Here is a 24,006-nt window from a genome sequence, read left to right on the forward strand (position 1 = left end):
TAAATAGATTTTTAAAAATAAAGCTGGTACAAGCGTATGTGTATCATTATATAGATATGTTTTTGTTTACTTTTGTCAATAACTCAGTGAATAGTCTGAGTCCTATGAATATTTAACTTAACAGTATTAGCAAGTTGTGGTATAAACTGATTATACTTTTTACATTCTTCCAGCAATTTATGAGGGAGTCAGTTCCTCTACATCAGTGATGGCGAACCTATGACACGCGTGTCAGAGGTGACACGCGAACTCATTTTTTTGCTTGATTTTTCTTAGTTAAATGGCATTTAAATGTGTAAAATAAATATCAAAAATATACATTTTTTTTTTTTACTATGGTTGCAAATATCAAAAAAAATGAATATTTCTATATGTGACACGGCACCAGAGTTAAGTTAGGGTTTTTCAAAATTTTGAAACACCAAGCTCAAAAGGTTCGCCATCACTGAACTAGACTACCAACTTATACTATACACAATATTAACTCAAAATGGATAAAAGACTTAAATGTAAGTCTTAAAACCATAAAAATCTTAGACACCATGGGCAGCAAAATCTCAGATATCTCTCATAACAATATGTTGACCAATACATCTCCTAGGGCAAATGAAACTCAGGTAAGGAGAAAAACAAATAGGATTACATAAAAATAAAAAGCTTCTACACAGCACAAGAAACCATCAGCAAAATGACAAGTGAAACCACTGCATGGTAGAACTAATTTGTCAAGCAGGAGGCTTAAGTTGTCCCCAGCAGTGGAGGAAGCTAAGCTTGCCCCCTGTTCTGCAGGCCCTGAGCTCCACTCAAGGCTACAAATTTTCAATTATAGAAGATAAATAAATCCCAGATACCTGCTTCCAGCCCAGGGCCATGGCCAGCCTGAAAACGGCCATCAGCCCTCACCCAGGCTGGCCAGGAACCCCAGTAAGGCCCCCCACTCTGAAGGGGCTGTGGGCAGCCTGAAAACAGCCCTCAGCCCCTCACCCAGGCTGGCCGGGCACCCCAGTAGGGCATCTGACCCTGAAGAGGCTGTGGCCAGCCTGCAAACAGCCCTCAGCCCCTCACCGAGTCTGGCCAGGCACCCCAGAGGGACCCCTCACCCTGAAGGGGGAGTGGACAGCCTGCAAACAGCCATAACCCCATCACCCAGGCTGGTCGGGCACCCCAGTAGGGACCCCCACCCTGAAGGGGGTGTGGCCAGCCTGAAAACAGCTCTCAGCCCCTCACCCTGGCTGGCCAGGCAACCCTGCGGGACTCCCACCCTGATCCAGAACACCCTTCAGGGCAAACCAGCCGGCCCCCACCCATGCACCAGGCCTCTATCCTGTAAAATAAAAGGTAATATGCAAATTGACCCTAACAACAAAACCACTCGGAATGACTGGTCACTATGACACACACTGACTACCCAGGGGCAGATGCTCAATGCAGGAGCTGTCCCCTGGTGGTCAGTGCACTCACACAGGGGGAGCTCTGCTCAGCCACAAGCCAGGCTGATGGCTGCCAGCACAGTAGGGGTGGCGGGAGCCTCTCCTGCCTCCTCAGCAGCACTAAGGATGTCTGACTTCAGCTTAGGCCTGCTCCCCGCTGGCAAGTGGACATCCCCCAAGGGCCCCCGGGCTGCCAGAGGGATGTCTGACTGCCAGTTTAGGCCCAATCCCCTGGGGAGCGGTCCTAAGTCAGCAGGTGCACATCCCCTGAGGGGTCCCAGACTGCGAGAGGGCACAGGCCGGGCTGAGGGACCCCTCCCAACAAGTGACAATTTTTGTGCACCGGGCCTCTAGTCAATAATAAAGTTCTTTTAAAAAGATTCATTCCCTTTTTTTATTTTAATGATGAACATGAAGTTATCAAAATTTTAAATATTATTTACCATCACTTAGAAAAATGAAATATTTAGGTATATATGTAACAAAAGTTACAGAGAATCTGTATGCTGAAAATTACAAAATGCTAATGAAATAAATCAAAGATTGATAGCAAATGGAGATATAGCAAATGTTCATGAATCAAAGACTTATAATGAAGATGTCAATCTTATCCAAATTGATCTATAGGTTTAATGTAATCCCTACCAAAATCCCAGTCACATTTTTGTACAAAAATGTATATTAAAAGGCACATACTTTTGAATATTTAAAATAATCAGTACAAAAACAAATAAATAATAAATAATAATTCTACCTGATAATAAGGCTTACTACATACCTCTAGTAATTAATACAGTGAGGTCTAGACATATAAATCAATGCAACAGAATAGAGAACATAATATTGACCCAGTAGACATAGACCTAAGCAAATATGCTTAATTTATTCTTTATAAAGGTGCAAAAGCACTTCAATAAAGTAAGGATAGCCTTTTCAACAAATGGTGCCTAATAAAAAGGTTCATCTTTAGGCAAAAAAAAAAAAAGTTAACTTTAATCTGAATCTCAAATATTATACAAAATTTAAACTAAAATGGATTACAGACTTAGATATAACACATAAAACTTTAGAAGAAAATCTTCAGGACCTAGGGCTAAGTTTGACATCAAAAGCTTGTTCCATTAATGGAAAAAATGATAAATTAAACCTCATCAACAGTAAATACTTTTGACTTTGCAAAACCCCTTGTGAAGAAGATAAAAAGACAGTCAAATTACAGACAGGAAGAAAATATTGGCAAACCAATTATCCATCAAAGGATACTATCAAAAATATATTAAGAGCCCTGAACACTCAACAGTTTAAAAAATCCAATTGAAAAATGGGCAAAAGACACAAACACTCATTACACTGAAGAGAATATATAGAAAATATATTCAATTGTCAGGGCAACAAAAAATAAAAACTGTACTAAGGTATCATCATTTGCTTATCAGAATGAATACAATTTTTAAAATTATGGTAACATCAAACATTAGTAAGAAATCAGAGGAATTGAATCACTTGCTGAGAGGAATGTAAAAGGGTACTGCCACTCTGAAAAACACTGTAAATTTCTTATAAAGTTAAATCTGCAATTAGCTTCTGACCCCAGCCAGCAATTGCATTCCTGGACTTTTATAAGAGACTAGAGGCCTGGTGCACAAATTTGTGCACCAGTGGGTTACCTCAGCCTGGCCTGCAGGATCGGGCCAAAACTGAATCTCTGACATCCCCCAAGGGGTTCTGGATTGCAAAAGGGTGCAGGCCAGGCCGAGGGACCCCACTGGTGCATGATCAGGCTGGGGAGGGACTCGGGAGGTTGGCCAGCCAAGGAGGGACTGCAGGAGGGGGGTGTGTCTGGCCCATCTTGCTCAGTTCCCATTGGCTGGACCCCAGCAGCAAGCTAACCTACCAATCAGAACATCTGCCCCCTGGTGTTCAGTGCACATCATAGCAAATGGTTGAGCAGCCTTAGCATATCATTAGCATATTATGCTTTGATTGGTTGAATGACCGACTGGTTGACCAGACACTTAGCATATTAGGCTTTTATTATATAGGATAAATAAAAATTTAAATTTACACAAAAACTTATACAGCAGCTATATTAATAATAGCCAAAACCTAATGTTCTTCAACAGATGAATGATTAAACAAACTATAGTACACACATGCCATGGAATACTACTCAGCATAAAAACAAATGAATTATTCATACATACTAAAACATGGATGAACCTCCAGAGAATTATGCTGAGTGGGGGGAAAAGGTCAATTAGAAGGTCACATACTGAATTATTCCCTTTTTGTAACATTTTCAAAATATAATTTTAGGAATTTATTAATGGATAATAGGGGTTAGGAACAGCTGATTGGAAGGAAGGTGTTGTATGTGGTTATAAAAGTGCCACCCAAGGAATACTTGTGATAAAACTATTTCATATCTTTAGTATGGTTGTAAATACATAACTCTATATGTGTGATTAAATTGTGCAGAGCTAAACACACACACACACACACACACACACACACACACACACACACACACACATATTCTTTCCAGAAATATAAATAAGATATATGGATTGTATCAATGTCAGTATCTTGGCTTGTATCAATGTTCTCAGTGCCACTAAGATATTATATTTTACAGTGTTATGAAATTTTACCATTGAGGAAAACTGGATAAAGTGTACACAGGGTCTCTCTGTATTATTTCTTATATCTATATGTAAATCTAAATTTAACTTGATAAAAATTTAAGTTAATAAATGCACAGGTCCAATTCTGGATGATAGAAGACATCACTAATGTTTAAAGAATTATAATACTTATAATGAATAGCAACTGTGACTACAAAACATTTACAACAACTGACCTAAACATATGTTTAAATATGAGAATCTATTTTAAATATTTATCCCTCAATAACCAAAGTCAATGACTGTGACTAGAAACTTTTATTTATAAACCACTTCAAGCTTTTCATCTCTAAACAGAATAATTTTGCTTTCTTATCTATCACCTTATAAATTCATTATGTAATACATTGCTAAAAGATTCTCTCTTGTTCTTCAAATTTTTCCTCTTGTGTAATTATAAATATGTTGGGAAAATTATTATTTGCTTGCACATGCCCAGGTTATGGACTCAACCTCCAGTGGGGAGCATGCAGGAGGCAACCGATCGATGATTCTCCCCATCATTGATGTTTATATTTCTCTCTTCCTTCTCCTTTCCTCTCTGAAATAAAAAATATATTAAAAAAACATTTTTTACTTACTACAGAATGGATTTATGCCAGTAGTATCCAAAAACGCAGTCGTCCTAAGAGATCTTTTCATTCTTTCTTCTAAAACATCTTTCCATAGCTCAGCTTGATAACCTGATATTTGAGAAATAGAACATTAGAAATTGGACTTCCATCAAATAGCATGTAAAAACTTCAATTTCCTAAAGAAACTAAAGCATCAATGTATATTATTATCATTATTATTATTATTATTATTGCTATTATTATTCATGGATTTTTATAACTTAAAACTTTTCAAATTTCACATATTTTAATTACAATAATAAGTCTTAAATTGAAGACTTACAAATAAATCCACTCCCTGGAAATCTTATCAGAACTTAATGTACTCCATATGTCTACAGTCCATTTGTACACATTTTCATTATTGTATTACAAGTTCAGAATCGTACCTGTAACTCTTTTTAGTAAAGTCATCAGAATAAATCAATTACATAAAACTTTAACACTAAATTTAGCTCTATGAGTACTGCCCCCAATACTTCTACATATACATTCATATAAATACAGTATGCCTATGTATACATTATATATAATATATAGTATAGGTAGCATTGATATGCACTATATATTATGTAAGTGATATATATTGTAGATACATACATTATGAGGAACATGTATTATACAAATAGGTACATATTAAAATGCTTCTCACTTCATGTATTTATCTGTTTCCACATTGCTACCTCTAAATTTGAGATCTGAATATAGTAGAAAGGATACTTAACTGGGAATTCAGAGGTTTATTGCTAGTTCTCACTTGTACCCTGAAGCAATCCATATGTTCACAGGAGGCTTCTTATTTATATGGAAAAGTAATGGGACCAGAGAAGCAACCCCCAAAATAAGGTCTGAAGAAAACTAATTCTACAAAACGTCTTGTGGTCTGACTACAAGAAAATAAAACTGGCAAAGCTTGCTTATTTCCAATTCTCTGTACCTTAGTGTAAACCTCCTGTTAAAGAAAATTGCGGGAGGCTGTTCAGTTCAGCCTTTGTAATTGCTGCCCATTCAATTGAGCCCTTTGGCTTTGGAAGCATATCTGGCAGACCTTGTCATGATACTGATCAGATGTTTACATGCTCATGACACGCTTGGGTTTTGCTATTCTCTTTAGAATCTCTGAACAAACAGACTTTGAGATTCTTTCCAGCTCTAACATTCTACTTTTATGTGGAATCTTTTTTTCACCAAATTTCCCACTGGCAGGCTTTAGTTCTCAGAAGTGGCAACACTTAAATGCTCTTACCAAGCTTTATCACTTCAGAAGGTGTGAACCATGTATGAGTCATGTCTACTTGCTAATAGCAAATGAAAAGCTAACTATGATTATGATTCACACCTCTTCAATTGCTCCTAACACTAAAAAAAAAAAAAAAAATCTCAGTGCCACTAAGAATGCACCAGTCTCTTTCTTTAGTGGAAATATACTAGTAGATGGATGACAAATAGATAATGAGTCCTTTTGAATATAAAGAACATGGGTCATCATGAAACCACCAAATTTTTCCACTCTATTGAGAATAGAAAGGCAGTTGATCAAGTTCCCCTCACTACACATATTAAAAATATTTAGTAAAAAGTGAACTATTTTTTTCTGATTACTACACAGATAATTTTTCCATAAAATGTTGACATACAAATAAATAGGAAAGTTTGAAGCAGCAAAATACTAATACAATTATGCTATACATTTCCCAAAAAGAATTATGGTAATTATAATAATCTCTCTTACCTAGCCTAGGACATGATTTCTTCTTAAAGTTGTCACAATCCATACATGAACCAGTCTTGTAATCTTCGTATGAATGACAAGGAAATGAAATAAAATTGCAGTTTGTTTCCAAAGCTGCCATGAACAAGTGGATTGCTCTCTGGTGGTCACATTTAATAAATTGCATTCCTTAAGTGTTAAAAATCAAGCAAAAGAATTGTAAATGCATTAGACTGAGTTCAAGAAAATTGGAGAAAAATTAAAAATTAAGTTCTACTCAATACTGCTTCATGAATATTAAAGTGTTGACTACAATGCAGTGTTATTGTGAGCAACTAAATAAGTCATACAAATTAAAACTTAAGTTTAATATTCCCTTTACATCATATTTATAAGAAATTTTCCTAATCATTAACAGCAATTTTTTAATTTCAATAATTTAACAAACTCAAACATGGTGCTATCTACACTAATAAAAGAGAAACATGCAAATTGGTGTCACTCCACTATGCCCTCCAGCCAATCAGATGAGTATGCAAATTAACCCAACAAAGATGGCAGTTAATTTGCATATGCAGGCACCGAGCGAAGACTGAAGACAACATAGAAGGAACCCAAGAGCTGCAGAAGGGAGCGAAGCTGTGGAGAAGCAAGGGGGGTAGTGGAGGCAGGAGGGAAGCAAGCGGGGCAGCGGAGGCGGGAGCAAAGCCTGCCTTGGCGGGTTTCACTCCCTTTTCTGCTTCGCTCCAGCCGCAGGAAGCCCTATTCTTGCAGGAATCTTCCTGCAATGGGCCTCTAGTCATACTTTTCTAACCCCACACTCTTAACATTTCTACTCAATGTCAAATATGACTATGAAATACTAAAGCTTTATCATGTCCCATTCTGGCCAGGTGGCTGAGTTGATTGGAGCATCGTCCTGTACACCAAAAGGTTGCTGGTTCAAGCCCCACTCACATATGGGAGGCAACCGATCAATGTTTCTCTCTCACAATGACTAGTATATACATCTCTTTTCTAACCCCACACTCTTAACATTTCTACTCATGTGAAAATACAATTCATGTGAAAATACTATTCGTATACCTGAAAATATTGTTGTAGGACAGCCAGGCTGCTTTTCTCCTCCATTTGGATATTCTTACTTCTTCTCTCTAGAAAAATATATTCACAGGTGAGGATTATTTTAAAAACTTTATTATGTCCCTTTTCCTTTGCCAACTTCTCACGTCCTTATCCCTTTGACCAAACTTCTGTTGCTGCAGTGGCATCTAGCAATGTGTTCCTAATCACTGTAGAACTTAGAGCATTACTCTCTAAGGCTTTGAAGTTAACCCAATCCCATACATGGAGAAGTTTCTAAGCTATTTATGTACAAAACAACAAAGTGCAAGAATTTATAAATCTGTGTTTATACAATATTATGGTGACAGTAAAGATTAAATTGTGAGGCCAGACTTGTGGTATATGATACTTGGCTGGCTACATGTGCACCTTCAATGACTTAAAACTTTTCCTAATGTTAAAATTAAGAACTAAAACTGCTAAAACCATAGTGTACTAGTTCTCATCCATGATCATATAGTATATCTACTGGTAAACTTTACAAACTAAGAAGGATAAAACTTAACCATTTTTCACCAATAACTCCCGATTCATGGCAATAGTGATCAAAATTTTGCCCCACAGTTTAAGAGGAGAAAAAAAATACTGATTTTCTTTCATCATTTTGAATCATATGTAATTCATGTGAAAATACTATTCGTGTACCTGAAAGTATTGTTGTAGGACAGCCAGGCTGCTTTTCTCCTCCATTTGGATAAAAATCTATATGTCCCAAGGGTTCTAAAATGCCTAAACCTAAGAAGAAAAGCACCCAAGAATCACAAAATGCATATAATCAGATCAACAATACCTGTGTAAAATAAATTCTCCTATAAATCTATTGAAGGAGACTTTTAAAAATTTAAATTGAAAATAAAATAAATGCAATTTTTAAGAAGATGAGTTTTTCTGTTACTAATTCCTCAAATGAATTCCTCATGAAAAGTATGGTTCATCAATTCAATACATTTACCAGTCACCAGTTTACTATGGGCCCATCATAATTCTTTGTGCTATGAACATAAATGAAAAAAATTGGAAATGACAGTGGAAGTAAGACATAAAAAAAAACCCAAAATACAGTATGTCAGATAAGTGCTATAGAAAAAATTAATAGAATAAGGGAACAGTAAGTAACTAGTGGAAGTGGTAGGTTGCACTTTTAAGTAAATTAGTTATAGAATTTCCCACTTAGGAGTTAAGAGTTGAGCAAAGAGCTGAAGGGTATGTGTGAGGCAATGAGCCAAGTAGACAACTGTGTGAGCATGCCCAGGGTACTTAAAGAAGCCAGGTTAGCTACAGTATAATGTGTAAGAAGGAGCATTGGAAGAAATGAAGGGTAGTCATATAGGACCTTTTAGGCAAGTGTGATGACTTACTCTTATTCTGGATAATAATGCATGGGACTTGGTGCTGGAGTCACAAATTGGAAAAAAATCGAAAAATGCTTTTTAAGCTGGAACAAGTTGTGCCAGAATGACATGAAATATGTAGCTGTGATTTAAGGGCTTCTGCACATCTGTGGATCCTTGGGGTACTAGGAAGAGTACAAATTTGGGGTCCATTACAAAAATGGAGTCTATAACCCAGGTCTATAAAGAGGGTAACAAGTTCACAATATTCAGAACGGTAATTGGATATAAAATTTTGCTGCCAAATAAGATAGTAATGCTTTGGCTTCAGGTGGAAGAATTATCCTACAACTTAATGAATTCTTGAAAGAGATCAGTAATAAATTTAGCATAACAAAGATAAATACTAAGATATAAGGGTTATATGACCCTCTAGAAAATGAAAAGGACACCATTCCTGAGTGGACACAACATTAGATCAAGCATTGCCACCACAGACCGCCCAAGAAAAGCTCATCTATAATAAAAAAAAGCATAATATGCAAATCGACTGTGCCAGAGGCTAAAACCAACAGTAGTTAGCATATTGATGCAAAAAGACCCATTGGAAGGCCAATGGACTTTGATATTCAGCAGGGCTAAAAATCAGCATAATATTGCCCTGCTGTGGACTCAATGGTTGAAGGCAATTCCCTAACCTGATAATCCTTTTACTGTTTACCAAACTTTACCTTTGATATGCCTGTATGCATTGCTAAAGGGCAAATGTGTATTCAAGTAAATAAAAAGCAGACCAGCTAGAAGTTGGCGTGCCTCTCCTAGAGAGAGGTTTCCACCTGGCCCCTGTGCCTTCTAAATTCATATTTCTTGTATAGTATTTTCATTTGTGCCTCAGCCCCTCCTTCAGATCCTGAACTCTGCTGCAAAGGTTGCGGCAGACTGAACAGCCGAACATCAAAATGACCATCCGGATGACCACACTATGACATGTACTGGTGCCAGCCCAGCCAAGGCAGGTGCAATGCAATTGGTCAGGGGGGCCAGGCCATCACCCCATGATCACCCCACAGAGGGAGGCCCAGGCCACCGGCTGGCGGGGCAATCAATCAGGGGGCTCCATGATTGCCCCAAAGAGTGAAGCTCAGGCCACCCTCTGTGGGGCGATTGATCAGGGGGCTCTGGGAACTGGGGAACCGGGGGTATGTGGTAGTGGACACGGGCAGCATCAGGCCAAGGCAGGTGCAGGGGGGGCTGGGGAGTGAGGCCATGAAGCCAGGACCAAGAAGCTGGCAGCCAGGGAAAGGTAGGCCTACCATTGCACAAATTTTGTGCATCGGGCCTCTAGTTTCATAATAACCTTGCAAAATACTGTAAGCTTTAATATAATTTCTTAGGGACTTTTAACATTTATAAAGTGTTGCTTATAGTGAAACATTTACTGGGAGACATTATTGTAAACTAAAAATAAATTTTGGGAAATGTTTTCACAAGCTGTTAATAGTAATAAAAAAAATTTAAGATTAAAAAAATGTAACAACTTGATTTAATTCTAGTATATCACAGAACAAAACAACAACTAGTGAGGTGTCCCCAGGGCATGAGAACACTGGGCATGTGCATTAAAGGACAGGAAATCGTATATAAGGAAAGAGACAGCATGATTTAGATGCTTTATTAGACCTCTTAGAATTCCGTGAATCATTGTGTCATTTGATTGTGACAGTGGAAAAGGTATACTAACCAATCCCTCTTTACATGCCATCATCTGCTTAACTTGTGGAATTTAAGCAAGGATGAACAACCTCCTAAATGTGGCCAAAAAATGTCCAATAGTTTGTGAGATCTTTAAAATTTCCTTATATCTGAGCTCAACATGAAACTCCAAGACTAAGGGTTCCAGGTTTAGAGTCATAATTTTCTCCAATCTGCCACTGAAGTAGAGTCAAACCAAGAAGACTGCTCAGGAATCATGGAGAAGCAAAATATATTTATTATTAACTTACAAGCAGCCGATTCAGGCATATTATGTCCCTTTTATCATATGGAGGGGGCAGGGCAGCATGGTCTGCTCAGGTCATTCATTCACTTGGCTTCAGGGTGGGGAGAGCAGATGTGGGTTTTTAATGCTCTTTTATTATATATGTAACACATAAATACAGGAAGGAACATAGAGCGTGATGCTAGTGATAATTATAAAGCCAGTAGCCACTTAGCCACTTGATACCCATGTCAAGAAATAGTAACTTAGAAGCCCCTAGTGTACCCTATCCAATCACCAGTTTTTCTTTCCTCTAAAAAAAACCATTTTTTCCATTTATAAAATCCTTCATTTTGATATTCTTTATTATCTCAGCTTACCTCATAAAACACTACAATTTAGATTTGGCCATTTTGAAAAAATATATAAATTGACTCATACTTCATGTATTATTTTGTGCCTGGCTTCCTTAGACTATTAGTGTACAGGGTGGGGCAAAAGTAGGTTTACAGTTGTTCATATGTAAAATGATACAAAATTTAACAAATAATGACACAAGAATAAACTTTGTGTTTCATGTACTCACAACTGTAAACCTACTTTTGCCCCACCCTGTATTTCTGATATCAATCCACATTGTCAGGTGAATATGCAGTGTCAAAATCTCTGTTCCCCCCTGACCGGTTTGGCTCAGTGGATAGAGCGTCGTCCTGCGGACTCAAGGGTCCCGGGTTCGATTCCGGTCAAGGGCATGTACCTTGGTTGTGGGCACGTCCCCAGTGGGGAGTGTGCAGTAGGCAGCTGATTGATGTTTCTCTCTCATCGATGTTTCTGACTCTCTATCCCTCTCCCTTCCTCTCTGTAAAAAATCAATAAAATATATATAAAAAAAATCTCTGTTCCCCATTTGTGATTGTCATAAAAAGATTACCAAAGATACCAACTCTGTGGCATCTAGTGATAACTAAGATATGACCAGCTTTTCATCAAAAGATGCTGAGTACAGTTGGCTCACCATATCCATGGGTTCCACATCCATAGACTCAACCAACCACAGATCAAAAATATTCCAAAAAAATATGTTACATTGTTTCTGACATGTGTTATGTAGTTAGGCCTATTATGGTTGCAACTCTACTGAACAGTCCAGACTTTTTTCTTGTCATTATTCCCTAAACAATACAGTATCACAGTTATTTACATAACATTTACAATATATTAGGTATTAGTAAGGTAGAGATGATTTAAAGTATGTGGGATGATGTGTGTAGCTTATATGCATATACTGTGCCATTTTATACATGGGACTTCAACAGCTGTGAATTTGGGTATCTGAGGGGGTCCTGGAACCAATACCCATGGATACCAAGTGATGACTGTATATGACAATCCAAAAGAGTTTATTAGGAAAAGTAAGATATACAAACAAAAATAAGAAAAAGTATATAGAACTAATTCAAAAGGCTGTAGGCAGAATAGCTATTGGGATTTCAGGAAGAATAGTTCAGACAAAGAACTTAAGAGTAATTGGGCAACAGGTGTGCTGTGTGTAGGAATGTTAAGCTGATATACAGAGCTAGAGATAAAGGTGACTTCAGATGTCGGGGCTATTGTACTCAGAGTATGAAACTTCGGGCACTGTAGGTGAACTTAGATTCCAAATAAGGAGCAGAATTGCTCCCACTATAGTTTCAGTCAATTGGCATATAGACATAGAAGCTGAAAAATTGTTATCAATGGCATATATGGCATTTATATTCCTCACAAAGGCATTTCAACAAGGCACATTCAGAGTAATATGGGAGCAAATAAATTACCTGGACCAAAGAAAAAGAAACTCGAGGAAACAGGGAAGTATGAGCAGTCCAAGGGTCACTTCCTCCTGTCTCTGTCTTAACACCATATCCTCCCCATGACCACAACCACAACACACCTTAATCAGAGCAACATACTAGTGAAGTGTAGACTCTGTAATCAAAGGTTTCATTTTAAATTCTGCCTCTGCCACTTGCTGGTCTTGGGACTTGACCCTAGCTTCCCCATTGGTAAAACATGAATGATAGTGTTTACTTATCTACAGGGACCTAGAAGAAGTCCATAATTAATTCACATACACCTAAAGCATTGCCTGATGTATAGGAAATGTTCAATAAATCTATATATATAAAAGGCTAAATGTCGTCCTTCCCTCCAACTGGAAGCTATGATGTGCACTGACCTCCAGAGGGCAGACGCTTAATGCAGGAGCTGCCATGATGCGCACTGGCCATTTAAAAATAAACGGCACCATGGGCCTGGCACCGACAAACCAACACTTGGCTTCCCCCAAGTGGGACACAGGCCCTACCATCACCCTGGAGCAACACCCCACCTAATTGCACTGGACACTTCCAAGACCCCATGGTGCAAAATGTGGCCCACAGCCCAGTCCAGCCTGGAAACAGTCCCTGTGGGCGCCAGGTAATGACACTATGTACCAATGCCCAGCTTCCTCTCCCTAGCGACTAGCCTCCTTGGAGTTTCTTCAGCCCAAGAACATGACTTGCTTTATAGCCAGGTACAAACATTTTACAGTTTAACCAAATGTTTGTGAAGCATTTTCATGTGCCTCATCTCATTTGATCCTCACAGAAGTCCTGGAGTAGGTAGGTAGGAGACTCAGTAGAATCCTATTTTCTTCTCATTAGCTGAAAAACAGATATTTGGAAAGTTTAGAAACTTGACCCAACTGAAAAGAAGTAAGAAATGGTGGACCTTGAAAATGACTTCAAGTTTTCTCACTGCACAGAATATAGTCAAACACTGCTACAGTTAAGTATTTTATCCTTTGTTCTCCCTGCGTGATCTACAATAATAATCTGCTTCGTGTTGATATTTACTGCTGTGTTGCTGACAATTACCTGAAAGAGAAGTTGAGGTGCTTCACTGGGCTGGAAAAGGTTTAGCTAAATCATAAAGCAGGTCTAATTAAGCAAGTTTATTCTATATATATAAAAGGCTAAGTCGACTCTCACATGCACAATACATATAAAGCTCCCGCTGGCGCCAATCACAAGCATGTGTTTCGATCTGTCATTGTCGATTATAAATTTGGTTGTTTTTGTTGACATTCTGAAGCCTAAAGAAAGTGGCATCATTGACGGAATATGTCTGAAGACCAACTTTTGCCACACGTACCTCTGAAGCCAAAAGAAGCTGGCATCGTTCATTGTAAACTAGATCCCAATAATCCAAATGTCACTAAAATGAAACAAATCAGGATCCTGTTTCCTACATTATATGCAATGACGTGTCCTATTCTTTTTCACATGGTGAAAAAGAACAGATATTGCATAAAGACTCAGAGATGACAGTGTAATCAACAATAATACTAGACAAGCCCTAGTTGGCTTGGCTCAGTGGATACAGCGTCAGCCTGCGGACTGAAGGGTCCCATATTCAATTCCAGCCAAGGGCACATGCCTGGGTTGTGGGGTCGTTCCCCAGTAGGGTGTGTGCAGGAGGCAGCCAATCAATGATTCTCTCTCATTATTGATGTTTCAATCTCTCTCTCCTTCTCCCTTCCTCTCTGAAATCAATAAAGAAATATATTTTAAAAAACAAAACAATGAAAGGAGATCTGCGGGATTCCTGGCGCCGGGGGATTTGAGACAGCAGCTGTACGTGAAGCCTCCCTGCACCAGCCAGAAGAGCCACCACAGCTGTGAACAGCACCCACCAGAGGAGCTGCTGCCAACTGAGGAGCAGCTTCTACCGCAACCGCCCAAGGAGCAACCACAGCCCAAAGAGCCACTGTCACCCAGGGACCAGCCACAGAACAACTCAACGTCTAGATATGTCAGTGAGATCAAACATGGGTAGACAAAGAAACCCCCAAAGGAAAGAAAAGGAGGACTCGCCAGAAAAGCAGTTAAGTGATACAGAGGCATGCAACATGACAGAAAAAGAATTCAGAATAAGGGCCCTAGAGTACATGCACCGGATGTGGAAGAAGCAAGAAGAAACAGATGAAAAAATCAACAACTTAAGTAAGTCCCAAGAAGAAATGAAGAGCGACATAGCTGCAATAAAAAACACCATTGAAAGTATCAACAGTAGACTGGGAGAAGCGGAGGACCGAATTAGTGAATTAGAAGACAAGGAAGCAAAACACACTCAAACTGTACTGCAATTGGAGAAAAAAATTAAAAGACAGGAGGAGAGCCTAAGGGAGCTTTGGGACAACATGAAACGAAACAACATACGAATAATAGGGGTGCCAGAACAACAGAAAGATGAACATGGATTAGAAAACCTATTCGAAGAAATAATATCAGAAAACTTCCCTGAGGTGGGGAAGAAAAAAGTCACACAAGCCCAGAGAGTCCCAAACAAGGTGAATCCGAAAAGACCCACACCAAGACACATCATAATTACCATGGCAAATGTTCAGGACAAAGAGAGAATCTTACAGGCTGCAAGAGAGAGACGGAAAGTTACATACAAGGGATCTCCCATTAGATTATCAAATGATTTCTCAACAGAAACACATCAGGCCAGAAAAGAATGGACAGAAATTTACAAAGTGATGCAAAGCAAAGGACTGAACCCAAGAATACTCTATCCAGCAAGGCTATCATTCAAAATTGAAGGGGAAATAAGAAGCTTCACAGACAAAAAAAGGCTAAGGGAGTTTATCACCACCAAGCCAGCCATGCAAGAAATGCTAAAGGGACTGGTGTAAAAAGAAGAAATAAAAAGCTCAGAAAGAAAACAGCCACACACACAAAAAAAGAAATGGCTACAAACAAGTACCTTTCAATAATAACTTTAAATGTAAACGGACTAAATGCTCCAACCAAAAGACATCGAGTGGCTGAATGGATAAAAAAACATGACCCATACATCTGCTGTCTACAAGAGACCCACCTCATTAGAAGGGACTCACACAGACTGAAAGTGAAGGGATGGAAAAATATCTTTCACGCAAATGGAAAGGAAAAGAAAGCTGGGGTAGCAATACTTATATCGGACAAAATACATCTCAAAGTGAAGGCCATAACCAGAGATAAGGAAGGCCACTTCATAATACTAAAGGGATCAATACAACAAGAAGATATAACCCTGGTAAACATATATGCACCCAATGCAGGAGCACCCAAATTCATAAAAAAACTCCTGGAAGATATCAAAGGAGAGATCGACAACAATACAATCATAGTAGGGGACTTTAATACACCACTGACACCACTGGATAAGCCCGCTAGACAAACAATCAGCAAAGAAACAGCAATCCTAAATGACTCACTAGATCAGATGGACTTAATTGACATCTTCAGAACACTTCACCCCAAAGCCATGGAATATACATTCCTCTCAGGTGCTCATGGGACATATTCAAAAATAGACCACATATTGGGTCACAAGCAAAGTCTCCACAAATTCAAGAAGATTGAAATCATAAAAAGCTTCTTCTCAGACCACGATGGCATAATGTTAGAAATAAACTACAATAAAAACAACCCAAAATACTCAAACACTTGGAAGCTGAATAGCATGTTATTAAATATTGATTGGGTTACCAATGACATCAAAGAAGAAATTAAAAACATCCTGGACACTAATGACAATGAAAACACAACAATCCAAAACCTATGGGACACAATGAAAGCAGTCCTGAGAGGGAAGTTTATAGCTCTACAGGCCTACCTCAAAAAACAAGAAAAAATGGTAGTAAATCATCTAACTCTACAACTCAAAGAATTAGAAAGAGAGCAACAAGAAAACCCCAGAGTGAGCAGAAGGAAGGAGATAATAAAGATTAGAGCAGAAATAAATGACATAGAGACCAAAAAAACAATACAGAAAATCAATGAAACCAAGAGCTGGTTCTTTGAAAGGATAAACAAGATCGACAAACCTCTAGCCAGGCTCACCAAGAAGCAAAGAGAGAGGACCCAAATAAACCAAATCAGAAACGATAGAGGCGAAATAACAACAGACCCCACAGAAATACAAATGATTGTTAAACAATACTATGGACAGCTCTACTCCAACAAACTAGACAACCTGGAGGAAATGGACAAATTCCTAGGAAAATACAACATTCCAAAACTCAATCAGGAAGAATCTAAAAATCTCAATAGGCCAATAACTATGGAAGAAATTGAAGCAGTCATCAAAAAGCTCCCAGCAAACAAAAGCCCAGGACCAGATGGCTTCTCAGGGGAGTTTTACCAAACTTTCAAGGAAGAACTAAAACCTATCCTCCTCAGACTACTACAAAAAATTCAGGAGGAAGGAACACTTCCAAGCTCATTCTATGAAGCCAGCATCACCCTAATACCAAAACCAGGTAAAGACAACACAATGAAAGAGAATTACAGGCCAATATCCCTCATGAACATAGATGCCAAAATCCTCAACAAAATCTTAGCAAATCGGATCCAACAGTACATCAGAAAGATCATACACCATGACCAAGTAGGATTTATCCCAGGAATGCAAGGATGGTACAACATCCGTAAATCAATAAACGTAATACATCACATAAACAAATTGAAAGAAAAAAACCACATGGTCATATCAATTGATGCAGAAAAAGCATTCGACAAAATCCAACACCCATTTTTGATAAAAACTCTCAGCAAGGTGGGAATAGAAGGATCATACCTCAACATAATAAAAGCCATATATGACAGGCCCACAGCCAACATCATACTCAATGGACAAAAACTAACACCATTTCCCCTAAGAACAGGAACAAGACAGGGATGCCCACTCTCACCACTCCTCTTCAACATAGTCCTGGAAGTATTAGCCATTGCAATTAGACAAGAAGAAGAAATAAAAGGCATCCAAATTGGAAAAGAGGAAGTAAAACTGTCCTTATTTGCAGACGACATGATATTATACATACAAAACCCTAGAGACTCCATCAAAAAACTACTAGACTTAATACATGAATTTGGCAATGTAGCAGGATACAAAATTAACCCCAAGAAATCTGAGGCATTTCTATACACCAATAGTGAACTTTCAGAAAGAGAGATTATAAAAACAATCCCATTTACCATCGCACCAAAAAAATTAAGATACCTAGGAATAAACTTAACTAAAGAGGTAAAAGACCTCTACTCAGAAAACTACAGGACGTTGAAAAAAGAGATAGAGGAAGACATAAAGAGATGGAAGAACATACCATGTTCTTGGATTGGTAGAATCAACATCATTAAAATGTCCATACTACCCAAAGCAATCTATAAATTCAACGCACTTCCCATTAAAATACCAATGGCCTACTTCAAAGATCTAGAACGAACTCTCCAAAAATTCATCTGGAATAAAAAAAGACCCCGAATAGCTGCAGCGATCCTGAGAAAGAACAAAGTAGGTGGGATCTCAATGCCAGATATCAAGCTGTATTACAAAGCCACTGTTCTCAAAACTGCCTGGTACTGGCACAAGAACAGACATATAGATCAGTGGAATAGAATAGAGAGTCCAGAAATTAGCCCGAACCAATATGCTCAATTAATATTTGACAAAGGAGGCAAGAACATACAATGGAGCCAAGATAGTCTCTTCAATAAATGGTGTTGGGAAAATTGGACAGATATATGCAAGAAAATGAAACTAGACCACCAACTTACACCATACACAAGAATAAACTCAAAATGGATAAAGGACTTAAATGTACGACAGGAAACCATAAAAATTCTAGAAGAATCCAAAGGCAACAAAATCTCAGACATATGCCAAAGCAATTTCTTCACTGATACAGCTCCTAGGGCAGTTGAAACTAAAGAGAAAATGAACAAATGGGACTACATCAAAATAAAAAGCTTCTGCACAGCAAAAGAAACCATCAACAAAACAACAAGAAAACCCACTGCGTGGGAAAACATATTTGCCAACGTCATATCTGATAAGGGCCTAATCTCCAAAATTTATAGGGAACTCATACAACTTAACAAAAAGAAGATAAACAATCCAATCAAAAAATGGGCAAAGGATCTAAATAGACACCTTTCAAAAGAGGACATTCAGAAAGCCAAGAGACATATGAAAACATGCTCAAAGTCACTAATCATCCGAGAGATGCAAATCAAAACAACAATGAGGTACCATCTCACACCTGTCAGAATGGCTATCATCAACAAATCAACAAACGACAAGTGCTGGAGAGGATGTGGAGAAAAAGGAACACTTGTGCACTGCTGGTGGGAATGCAGACTGGTGCAGCCACTATGGAAGACAGTATGGAGTTTCCTCAAAAAACTGGAAATGGAACTCCCATTTGACCCTGTGATCCCACTTCTAGGAATATATCCCAAGAAACCAGAAACACCAATCAGAAAGGATATATGCACCCATATGTTCATAGCAGCACAATTCACCATAGCTAAGATCTGGAAACAGCCTAAGTGCCCATCAGTAGATGAATGGATTAGAAAACTGTGGTACATCTACACGATGGAATACTATGCTGCTGTAAAAAAGAAGGAACTCTTACAATTTGCAACGGCATGGATGGAGCTGGAGAGCATTATGCTAAGTGAAATAAGCCAGTCAATGAAGGAAAAATACCACATGATCTCACTCATTCATGGATATCTCAATAGAATAATCAAGATGAAATATTTTTTATAATTTTTAATATTTTTTTGGATGAAATGATAGTTCTTGAAACCTGAAGGAGGGACACTGAAGGCAAAGAGTGCCAATAGACACCACAGGATTTCACTAACTCCAAAAAATACAGCTTGTGGAAAATACAGTCACTACACATAGTTACAGATGTATCATCACTTTATCTCCTACTCTTTCTCTTCTTAGGTTCTCCTTTCTAAGTGTCTACATACCTTTTTTTATTTTCAAATAATTAATCAATAAATCCTGCATTGTTACCATTAGTATCAGAATGGATGACATCCACAAACTTTGCATCAGTGTAATGTAATCTGTCATTTGATGGTTTTCCAGAGAATTTTGGCCCAGCAGGGTCAAGTCCTGAAATTCAACAAAGAAACTATAAATCTATTACTCAAGTTCTACTATAATGTTCACCAGATCATATGCTTGCATTATTATTACATCATAAATATAAACCTGTATAGTTTTAGCTTAAACCTGTCTAAAAACAAATTTAAAGATAAATAAAATTGGATGAATAGCAAGTATCTTTACTATGTTAATAACTAGAGGCCCAGTGCATGAAATTCGTAGGCCTGTGCCTTCTCGAAGTCCGGGACACCTAGGGGGATGTCCGCCTGCCAGGTTAGGGGATTGGGCCTAAACCAGCAGTCAGATACCCCTTTCGCAGTCCAGGGCTCTCGCAGTCTTGGACTCCTCTCTAATTACCGCCTACCTGTAGCAGAGACGGGAGAGGCTCCCACCACTGCTGCTGGGCTCACCAGCCATAAGCCCAGCCTCTGACTGAGCGGCACTTCCACTGACCACAGGGGACAGCTCCTGCCTTGAGCGTTTGCCCCCTGGTGGTCAGTACTTGTCATAGCGACTGGTCATTCCACCATTTGGTTTATTTGCATATTAGGGTTTTATTATATAGGATACTTTTTATCAATTTTCAGAGTTTATCAACAATACAGTATTAAGTATCACTAGAGGTGCCTCAACAAAATATTGTAGGTTTTAGCAATTTTATTTAAGAAGTAATTAGGAAAAAATGGTAGAACTTTAATAATAAATAACTACTACAACTTCTGAAGGGGGAAAAATCAATCCCAGTCCTGCACATTATTAGTTCATCCTGGATCTATCTATAGGTCTAAAATAGTGTTAGGCATCAGATGTAATTTGGGCTGTGGGATAAAATACATTTTTTACTGTTTTATATTTAAATAAAAATTTATCATTTACTTCTCACAAAAGTTTACCACACACATAATAAAAATATATTAAAAGTTCCATGAAATATGAATACATTTCTGATATATTTTAAATTCTGAGTAAAAAGTTTAGGCCAGTGATGGCGGACCTTTTGAGCTCAGTGTGTCAGCATTTTGAAAAACCCTAACTTAACTTTGATGCTGTGTCACATATAGAAATTTTTTGATATTTGCAACCATAGTAAAACAAAGATTTATATTTTTATATTTATTTTATATATTTCAATGCCATTTATTAAAAAAGAATCAACCAAAAAAATGAGTTTGCGTGTCACCTCTGACACGCGTGTCATAAGTTCGCCATCACTGGTCTAGGCTCATGATCTTCTGGATAGTGCCAAAAAAAGGAGGGAGGAGATAAAAATCAATGCCTTGATAAGATATACACAATGGAAGACACATCATCTTAAAAAGAGATTTTTAAAGTAAAATATAATGTTGATTATCTCAGGCCCTTCTATTATTCTTGTTTATTTAGCCCACTTACTGAATAAGGCAGAAAATTCTCTCTTCCTATAAGTGATTCTGATGTAGAAGCACCACATTTCCTGGACTTGTAAACTTTCATAATTGCTTGACATGTATAACCTTTTAAATTGGACTAATATGTGAGTAAACACACCTTAAAATAAAGTAGGTTTACCACCAGTTGAAACTGAGTTAGCATGGCGATTGAAAAATAATATGGGCTTTGGCTGCTAGAGATCTTCGTGTAAATTCTGGTTTAGCTGTTGCTAACTTTTTAACACTTTCACATTCATTCAATTAACCTCAGTTTTCACATCTGTATAATGAGAATGACACTAAAACTGATCAAGGTAAGGAAGGTATAATAAAGGCTTGTAAACATCCTAACAATCTGTACTAGTTATCCACTCCTCTCCCCCTTTGCTTAACTTCCCTAAAAACTCTATTACCTTTTATTTACACTTGAAATTATTAAAAATCTTCTATAGACATAAATCTCCTTAACTCTTAAAAAGCTAAACTGGTTGGGGAGGGATAATATCCTACCAGTTCTCAAGTCACCATTATTCTAGAGGCAGGTGAGTACTAGAATTATTGGAGGAAGTCACTTTGAAATTATATAGCCATCTAACCACTATACTGTATACCTGAAAATTATATAATTGTAATTGAAAAATAAACATTAAAAATAATAAAAAATTAAAATGAAATACTCACTGACTGGCATTTAGGTCAACTGTGAGGTCTGGAAAACCACTTGGACCCCTAGACCACTTGGTGCTGAGAAATGGGGCCTTACTGGCTGGAAGGCATCACAGGCGGGGAGAGAAACTGGATACCACCTTCCAGTAACAACTCTACACTAACGGAGTGGAAGCATGTTGCCCTGCCTAGCTAAGCCACTTCCGCCACTGTCCCCAGAAAACTGACACATGCTTGTAGAAGATGGCAAGCAGAGAAAAAGAAGCCCTGCGTTCAAATTCAGATTCTCTCACTAATTAGGTTACACCTCAGAGGTAGGAAGACTCGATGGCCCTGATTCTCCCATGATGGGTGGCTGTGCTGTGTGGTTGTGGACTCAAGAACTCAAGGGAGCACCATTTCCATCGTATCCTAGAGATGTACAGAGCTCAACCTATGCAGCCATGCTCTGTGGCCTTATGGCCAATTCATCCCTACCATAAATGGAAGTCTTCCAGTACAAAAAAAATCTGTAATTTTAAAAAATGTCACCAGCATTGCTAAAGGGAAGCATGAAAATCCATGTCAGCATTATTTGGTAATCAAGCTTACTGGATGAGGTAACTTTGTTATGAAAATATGAGAGGATCTGGAATCCCTTAAATTTAAATACCAACTCCCAACTCTCCTATTGTTCAAGTAAAATTTTTAAAAGAATTTAAATACATCAAATTTTCTGAAATTAAATATAGCACATTTTTATATTTTCAGTTAAAAAAGCTTTATTTTTAATGGAACAACTTTTTCTTTGTATTGTTATAACGTGTTTTTAAAATTCAAATGGGGCTGCAGAAGTTGATCTGATTCTTTTCAATACTATAAGGGTAAAATGTTCATCTAAGAACCAAACAAGACTTTTAAATCTAACTAAAATAAATACTAACATTTGAATATAATATAGAAAAAATAAATATTTGTGCATTATTATTATGGCATTTATCATTTACTTCTCAGAAAAGTTTACCACACACATAATAAAAGTATATTAAAAGTTCCATGAAATATGAATATATTTCTGATATATTTTAAATTCTGAGTAAAAAGTCTAGGCCAGTGATGGCGAACCTTTTGAGCTCGGTGGCTTAAATATTATATCTATTAAAGTTTAAATAAAGTAACTTCTGATGCTTAAATATATGCAATCACATTAATTTTATTTAAAAATTTTTACCTGTTATTCTTCCAAGTTGACCTTGAAATATCTTTCCAACAAATCCACTAATATGAGCCCCTAAGCTCATACCTATGAAATGAAAATTATCAAGAGATGCTCCATGTTTCTGCAATAGAAAGTGCAATGTTACAATTTTCATTTCATAAAATCACAAATTATACCTTTTGCATCAATATTCTAAAATTTGTTATTTTTTGTAGTTTAATCCATTTCTGAAAGATAGAAAATAAGATTTTATAATTTTAAAACAACTATCTTTGTTCAACTTCTTCCATGAAATATCTGATTTTTCTCTATACATTTTTAATAATTACATTAAATTTTTATTTAAAACCTAGAGTCCCGGTGCACGAAATACATGCACAGGTGGGGTCCCTAGGCCTGGTCGGCGATCAGGGACAATTGGGGCCAGGCCGATCAGGGCCGGGCAGGAGAGGAGGTGATGGTCGCCTGGCCGGGCGTGGAAGGAACAGATGCTGGACACGAATCATCAGCTCCTCGCCACTGTGCTGTTCCCCGCCTCCCCCCTCCTCCTTCCCTCGCCACCACACCACCACCGAGGTGAGCAGGCGGGTCAATCAGGGTCTGCTGGCTGGGGGCAGGGACAGGGCACAGGAGGGTGACCACTGGGCCCCAAGGAGGGAGCTGGCCCTCAGCCCCCCTGGAAAAGGGGCTGAGTCCACCGCCACTCACCCCCAGTTCCCTGTCCCAGCCTGGGGGTTGGGGGAAGGGACTGTGGGAGGTTGGCCAGCCTGGGGAGGTTGGCTGTGGGAGCACAATGACCACCAGGGGGCAGCTCCTGCATTGAGCATCTGCCCCCTGGTGGTCAGTGCACATTATAGCGACTGGTCATTCCAGTC

The 24,006-nt window shown here is 38.2% G+C and overlaps 1 protein-coding gene across 1 annotated transcript in view; it reads right to left on the reverse strand.

Moving 5' to 3' along the window:
• LIPI (lipase, member I) overlaps positions 1–24,006 on the reverse strand; it is a 98,839-nt gene that overhangs the window by 49,017 nt on the left and 25,816 nt on the right. The window contains exons 4-8 of the mRNA XM_005863490.1: positions 23,144–23,252; positions 19,763–19,864; positions 8,210–8,299; positions 6,461–6,628; positions 4,696–4,797 (exon numbers count right to left, since the gene is read on the reverse strand). Coding sequence (XP_005863552.1) covers positions 4,696–4,797; positions 6,461–6,628; positions 8,210–8,299; positions 19,763–19,864; positions 23,144–23,252 — 571 coding nt within the window. The remainder of the gene's footprint in view (positions 1–4,695; positions 4,798–6,460; positions 6,629–8,209; positions 8,300–19,762; positions 19,865–23,143; positions 23,253–24,006) is intronic.

This window comes from Myotis brandtii, unplaced genomic scaffold, assembly GCF_000412655.1.
Source record: "Myotis brandtii unplaced genomic scaffold, ASM41265v1 scaffold179, whole genome shotgun sequence".
NCBI lineage: Eukaryota > Metazoa > Chordata > Mammalia > Chiroptera > Vespertilionidae > Myotis > Myotis brandtii.